This window comes from Chaetura pelagica, unplaced genomic scaffold (genome assembly GCF_000747805.2).
Source record: "Chaetura pelagica isolate M959 unplaced genomic scaffold, ChaPel_1.0 scaffold11, whole genome shotgun sequence".
Classification (NCBI taxonomy): domain Eukaryota; kingdom Metazoa; phylum Chordata; class Aves; order Apodiformes; family Apodidae; genus Chaetura; species Chaetura pelagica.
Genome location: NW_009952694.1, coordinates 6102247 through 6109665, shown reverse-complemented (window position 1 = coordinate 6109665; position 7419 = coordinate 6102247). Strand labels below are relative to the sequence as shown.

Below are 7419 nucleotides of genomic sequence, written 5' to 3'. Positions count from 1 at the left end.
GGCGGCTGCTGCTCCGGGCACCTTGTAGGGGACGGGAGAAGGTCTTGGGGAGGTGGTTTTGGGGATTTGTGGGTTACAGGCTGATCTTTTAACCTCTGTAAGCTCAACCTGTCATCAGAAGGGTAGACTAGAGGTTTTGGGTGCTAATAACAAACTCTTTAAAAAGGACCATGCTTAGAACGGGCACTATTAGTGACTTTAATGCATTGTCTCATGTAGAATGTGTGGCACTAACCCCTGTATGATGAAAAGCATGAATAAAAAGAACCTCATGCGTGGTTTTTGTTTTTTTTTTGTCTTCAGCATTATAGCACATTGTTTGGTTTGTTTTCTTGTTTTCCAGTTGGGATGAAACTCATTTTGGGAAGATGGGAAGTTACTACATTAATCGGACCTTCTTCTTTGATGTCCACCCCCCTTTGGGGAAGGTAAACTGCTCCTCTCTTGCATGTTTCAGAAGCCACAGGAGTGGGCCAACCATAGACTTCCCCATCCCCTTGCTGAAGGATGTGATGAACACCAGTACCTTTCCTAACTGTGACATCATGTAATGTGATGAACACCAGTACCTTTCCTAACTGTGGTTGGCATCATGGTGATTTCCATTCTCTATCCAGAGTCACAACTTGCACCTTCTTTCTGAAAATGCTTTGAATATGGGAAAACAAAACAGTAATGCATGTTGGATATTTTAAAGGCTTGGCATTTAAAAATGAATGTGGTGCTTACGTGATTGGAGTGGCTATTCAATAGACACCTACAGCTCAAAGGAACCAGGCAGTTTCTGAGCACCTGGGTGTAAATGAGAATCCTACTACAAAGAACCCTGGAAGACTTGACTTGCTGTTCTGTAATCGAGTAACACTGCAACAGTCTGTAGTGTTGATGAATCTGCATTCCTCCTGCCTTAGGAATAGTGTCTTCCTTTCAGGCTGAGTCTCCTTAAACTATAGGAATAGGGAGCTATGGGAGAATCTACAGAGACAGAATTCTCTCTGCTAAATCCCACACCTGCTATTTCTCTTGAGTTTGCAGTCATTGTTATAGTCAGCAGCCAGAGTCACAGAATCATCATAGAATCATCACAGAATCACAGAATATCACATTGGAAGGAACCTCAAGGACCATCTGGTCCAACCTTTCTTGGCAAAAGCATCCGGCTCATCTTAAGTGTCCAATGTCAGGGAATTCACCACTTCCCTGGAGAGATGGCTGATTCTGATGGCTGATTGTTCTTGTTGTGAAAATTTTTCCTCTTGTTTCCAATTGGAATCTCCATGTGAGTAGCTTGGGGAGTACCCATTACCTTTCAACTTTTCTGTATGACTCCTTGTAAAAAGGGAATCTCCTTCCTGGTAGCCACCCTTTAAGTCCTGGAACATGGTGATAAGATCTCCCTTAAGCTTTCTTAAGGCTGAACAAACCCAGTTCTCTCGGTCTTTCCTCATACAACAGGCTTCCCAGTCCTTTGATTATCTTCATGTCCCTTCTCTGGACTCTCTCCAGCCTGTCTGCATCTTTTTTGTATGGCAGGGACCAGAACTGAATACAGTATTTCAGGTGTGGCCCAAAAAGCACCAAGTAGAGTGGGATGATGACTTCTTTATCTTTACTGGTGATACCCTTGTTGATGCAACCCAGCACCCTGTTGGCTTTTTTTTGCCCCTGCAGCACACTGTTCCCTCATATTGAGCTTGTTGACTGTCAGGAGCCCCAGATCCCTTTCCTCAAAGTTGCTCCCCAGCTGTGTACATCCTAGCCTGTTCTTCATTCCTGGGTTATGTTCTCCCAGGTGAAAGACTTTACACTTGTCCTTGTTAAACTTCCTAAGGTTCTTGTTAGCCTACTCTTCCAGCCTATCCAGGTCGTCCTGCAGTATCGATCACCCTTCTGAAGTGTCCACTTCCCTCAGTCTGCTATCATTGGCAAACTTCACCAGGATACACTTGATCCCATCATCCAGGTCACTTATGAAGATAATAAACAGCATTGGGCCCAGAATCCATCCCTGGGGGACCCTGCTTACGACAGGTTTGCAAAGGAGCTGCTTACCAGCACCCTCTGGGTGCAGCCTGTCAGCCAGCTCCCCACCTACTGCAAGTGTAATACATCAGTTTCTATAGGAGGAGGCTGTGGGGAACTGTATCAAATGCCTTATGCTTCTGCTTGTTGTTTACGTCCTTGAAGAGTCTGTTCTTACAGTTTTTCACAGCTCTGGCCAATTTCAATTTGAGCTGAGCTTTTGCTTTTCTAACTGCATCTCTGCACGCTGTGGCAATACCCATGTAGTTCTCAATGGGTATTCATCTGCATTTCCATCTCTGGTAGTCTTCTCTTTTCGTTTTAAGCAGACCCAGAAGCTTGCAGTTAAGCCAAGGGGGTGGGTCTTCTGCTCCACATACTTCCCTTACCTTTGAAGGGGATGCAGTGTTTTTGTGCTTCCTTTAGAGTATTCTTGAAAGACTCCCAGCAGTCACTTGCTCCTTTATTCTCCGTGGAAGCTGTCTGCAGCATCCCTTCCAACTGAGCTCTGAGTGAGGTGAAGTTGCTCGCTTCTAAAATCTAAATCTAAAACCTTTGTCTTGGTACTAAGCTTCATTGTGCTCAGCAAGATCCCAGACTCCACAATATTGTGATCACTGCAGCCAAGGCTGTCACCAAATGAGATACTACAAAGCAGGTTTTCTTGGTTTGTGAGTAGCAAGTGCAACAGTGCCTCATTCCTGGTTGTCACATCTAACATTTCTATGAGGAAACAGTCCACTATGTTGTAGCTGTCTTCTGTGCATTCATCATTCTTCTTAACACAGAGTGTGACTCCTCCACCTCTTCTTCCCTGTCTGTCTTTATGAAACAGCCTGTAGCCATCCATTGTCATCCTCCAGTCATGAGAGTTGTCCCACCATGTTTCAGGTATCCTGTGATATCAGAACTTTCTGACTGGGCACAGAACTCCAGTTCCTCCTTTTTGTTGCCCAGGCTGTCTGTATTGGTGTACGTACACTTGAGGTGGCTGGTCTTCAGGTTTGTATCTTGAGAGGCAGCTAAGGACATTGGATGTTGCTCTGGTTGGCCTGGTGTGAGTGTTGCCATTTTGGACCCTGCCCCTTGTGTCCTTCAATTGGAAGCCTGCCTCATCAAGTTGGCCAGCCTGCTGCTAGAGATTTCCTTGCCTCTTATAGATGGGTCCTTTTGATCCCTTCTGGTTTTGCCTTTAGACAAAGGGCAATATGTATGGATATGAATTCTGTACATAAACTCTTGTTTGGATGATGTATCTGATTTCAGTAGTTATCGCCTGGATCAGACTTGACTTCTATAAAAATCTTACCTGCTGTTGGCTTGTCTATTCCTTCCTCAAATGCAATTTCCCTGACCAGTTTTTTCACCTTTCCTCTCAGATGCTGATTGGACTCGCTGGCTACCTTAGTGGATATGATGGTACATTTCCTTTCCAAAAGCCAGGGGATAGATATGAGCAGCACAACTACGTGGGAATGAGAGGGGTAAGGCTCTACAGGCTGGTATCAAGCTGGTTAGCTCTCCTGTGCTTTTAGATACAGAGTGTTTTGTCTTAAGAACGGATCAGATCGATGTGGTCTGTTTAGCCTTGTGCCTTGTTTTCAGGCTCCTTAGGAAAGTGTTAGTGCTTGTATTGCGAATAAGTTTCAATATCTGTCTGTGAGGGTCCAGGTAAGAAGGTGAAGAGATTTAGGAGGCTGTCACAGTTTGACTCAGGTCCGACAACAATGCTCTCGATCCCCTCCCCCCCCCCAACCCAGATAGGGAAGGAGAGAGAGAAAAAGAGAGAGACTTGGCTGGATTGAAAACTGAACTACACAGCTTTAATTAAAACACTAATGAATGATACAAGAAAATATATACAATTATATACAAATATATTCAGGAATGGGCAAAAACCTCTCGCCTCCCCCCACCCCAGCAACTCCCACCACACTTCCCTGAACTGGGAAGAGTCCCAAGGAATCCCGGAGCTGCTGCTGGAACAGAGCAGAGAGTTATGGGGGTCACGAGAGATCAAGCCTGAGGATCGACGGTGATGGATGAACAGAGTCCTCCATGGACGGAAGATAAGGGAAAAAGAAGAAGGAAGGAAGTTGTCTTCTGTGATCTCTGACCTTCCTTTGAGCTTACGTAGATATATGGAATGGAATATCTTTGGCCAATTTTGCTGTCCATCTAACTCAGCCTCCTACGGGGGGGTCACAGATCTCCCCATAGTGTCTGAGCCAGCAGAGTGCAGGTGCAGCCTTGAAGCCTCAGTAGTTAGAAAAACATTCCACTGTCTTATCAGCCTAGCAGAACACACTGTTGCTAGTTACAAGAAAGCTTACTGAAGGAAAAAAAAAAAAATCAGTAAAAAGAAAAATTGGCTTCATCCTGGCTCAAACCAGGACAGAGGCCAACTCTTGCTGCTAATTAATGGGACTACACTACTGAGTGGGACAGATATCTGGCCTGTTCTGCAGTGGAGACATTGCTGAATTTGGGCTTTTGCTCACCCCATTGTACCTCACTGCTCTGCTGGTAAGCCAGGGATGTAAGAAAGCCAGAATCATCCACTGCCACCTGCAGTTTGCCACCACCAGTGAGCCTGAGCTGAGTAAGCTGATGGAGTGGGCAAGGGCCAGGGCTGGGGATTAGTGTTAGAGTGGTATTTTCTCTGAAACCCTGACTGTACTGCTATCTAGGAAGGCCAAGAATCATAGAACTGACAGCAGATAACATGAGCAAAAAAGCCCAAACAAAACAGTGGCCAATTGCTAGTGTCTAGAAAGAAGATTAAAAACTGGGGAGGCATATTTTCTAGGTTTACTTTCTGGGTCTTCAGAAATTCATGAATCTAGATTTCTCTGAGCCAAATGTGGGAGAAGTTCTAGAAGCAAACACTGAAGAGAACAAATTCTGCTGTGATGGTGCTTTTTTTTTGTTTTGATCTCTATTCCTCCTCCCACTATCCTCAGTCTCATTTGCGTAAGGGAGGTCATATTGGTCTGCTAAAGATGTAAGGTACAGGTGCATTATGATCTTAGATTTCATATTCTAATATCTTACTAAAGTAAGTTGGGTATGGTGGATGTGTAGTGCCCCTACTTGGCATATCTTTTATGGATATTTGATGTAGTCTAGTAAGAGAATGACCAACTGTTGTTACTGACACCTCTAGAGACAGAACAGAGTAAGCAGCTATCCTCTGAACAGTATCTTTGTTCATTTGGCTTTTGTCTGATGTTTTTAGTGAGTCAGTTCAGCTACTCCAACACCTCCTGTTGTTGGTAGGTGTGGAACATGAAGGAAGGGAATCATGTGGGTGTGTGCTCAACTTGGGGAGGGTTATAACTTCTCCTGTGATCATCTTTTCCTGCAGTTCTGTGCATTCCTTGGCTCCTGCCTGGTTCCCTTTGCCTACCTCACAGTGTTGGAGCAGTCAAAGTCACTGCCAGCAGCCTTACTCACAGCTGTCATCCTTATTTTTGGTAGGTGTTCCTGCTACAGCAAAATTGAGCAGGTTAATTGTTCTGAGAATTTAATTTCTGGATTATCACGTGTTACCTAGCCAAGGGATATTTGGGTTAATGAGAAAGGTTCCTGCAAGCAAAGTCATTCTGCTTTATATATATGGGGCTTTTTAATTGGCAGTCCCCTTGAGAATTTTACAGTCTTGTTTAGTTTATATGTACTTATGTGCATAACCACAGCATTGGACTACATTTGTCGTGGTTTAACCCCAGCCAGCATCTCAGTACCACACAGCTGCTTGCTCATTCACCCCCTGGTGTGAAGAGGGAGAGAATCAGAAGAGTAAAAGTGAGAAAATTCATAGGTTGAGATAAAGAGAGTTTAAAAGGTAAAGCAAAAGCTGCGCATGCAAGCAAAGCCAAACAATCCATGTACTGCTTCCCATTGGCAGGCAGGTGTTCAGCCATCTGGAAAGCAGGGCTCCATCACCTTTAATGGTTACTTGAAAAGGCAAATGCCATCACTCTAGATGTTCCTACTTCCTCCTTCTTCCCCAGCTTTATATGCTGAGTGTGGTGTCATATGGTCTGTGATATCTCTCTGGTCAGTTGGGGTCAGCTGTACCAGCTGTGTCCCCTCCAAACTTCTTGAGCATCCCAGCCTACTCAGTGATGTGGTGGTGTGAGAACCAGAAAAGGCCTTGACTCTGTGTAAGCACTGCTCAGCAGTAATGAAAACATCTCTGCATTATCAACACTGTTTTCAGCACAGATCCAAAACTTAGCCCCATTCTAGCTATTACGAAGAAAAATAACACTCTCCTAACCAAAACCAGCACAATATTTCACCTCAGTTTTAAACATTTTTATAAGATGGATACTCAGGAATGATTTTTCCCACTAGACAAATATTGATGTCTCCCATATGAATTATAAAGGTATTAAACAGCCTACTGCATCACAGTGGAAGAGTTCACATTAAGAAATCAATAAAGTTCCTTGATGAATTGAGCCAAGTGGAGAAATTAACATTGCAAATGGAGTTACGCAAATGGGGGTTTTGTGATGACAGAGATACTGAGGCATGGAGACTTAAAATATCCAAGTCATACACATTTTTTAATAGGTAGAATCCGAAAGATGACTTCTCCTGTATCATCCTTTGGGACCATGCTGGTGCTTTAGTAGCTGGATCATTGCTGTCTATAACGCTCTTCATCCAAATATGTTAACAGCACCACCCAAATGGTGTTTTGCAGATATTGTTGTACTGCATGTTTTTTGTGAGGGTGTTTTTTCTCGTTTGTTATCCAGGTAGTAGTTGCAATGTTCTGATCAGCTTCTGTTTGTAAAATTTCTCCTCTTCTTTTCTTGACTACAGCGAGGAAACTGGCTTCCTGCGTTTATAGATTCACTTTGGAATCACAAGCCTTTTTGACATTGTTGTGTATCTGTTTGCAGATACAGGCTGTATTACTTTGTCCCAGTATATTCTGCTGGACCCCATTCTTATGTTCTTCCTCATGGCAGCAGTTCTGAGTATGGTGAAATGTAACAGCTGTGCAGATAGGTAAGATAAAGATGATAATTTTGTAAAACTATAGGTATTCACCTTTCACACAGATAAAGTACTAGAATGTCTGCCACTTGGTAGTCTGGATGAATGGCTCAGATGAGATGGTTTCAGGAAATTTGGAGGTGAAAATTACTCATGGTATGGGAAATAAATTTTTAGTATGAGGGTTTGTGAAACTGGGGAGAAAGTATCATAGCTGTGATAAACCAGGAGAGATACCTAGATAGATTATTTTAGCATGAAAGGAAATTACAGCAGAAGTAGTGTTTGTGGAACTGCAGTTCTTGAAAATGAAGGTCAAAGCTTTTTAAAACTTGATGGGGAAGAGGGCTAACATAGTATGTTGTAGGTCAGAGAAGCAGG

The 7419-nt window shown here is 43.5% G+C and overlaps 2 protein-coding genes across 2 annotated transcripts in view; one reads left to right on the top strand and one right to left on the bottom strand.

Annotated features, from left to right (window-relative positions):
• GSTZ1 (glutathione S-transferase zeta 1) overlaps positions 1 to 544 on the bottom strand; it is a 10473-nt gene extending 9929 nt beyond the window's left edge. Inside the window, exon 1 of the mRNA XM_009993900.1 lies at positions 527 to 544. Coding sequence (XP_009992202.1) covers positions 527 to 544 — 18 coding nt within the window. The remainder of the gene's footprint in view (positions 1 to 526) is intronic.
• The window catches only part of POMT2 (protein-O-mannosyltransferase 2), a 28297-nt gene continuing 21227 nt past the window's right edge, over positions 350 to 7419 (top strand). Inside the window, exons 1-4 of the mRNA XM_009993904.1 lie at positions 350 to 428; positions 3402 to 3506; positions 5390 to 5498; positions 6942 to 7050. Coding sequence (XP_009992206.1) covers positions 369 to 428; positions 3402 to 3506; positions 5390 to 5498; positions 6942 to 7050 — 383 coding nt within the window. The 5' untranslated portion in view covers positions 350 to 368. The remainder of the gene's footprint in view (positions 429 to 3401; positions 3507 to 5389; positions 5499 to 6941; positions 7051 to 7419) is intronic.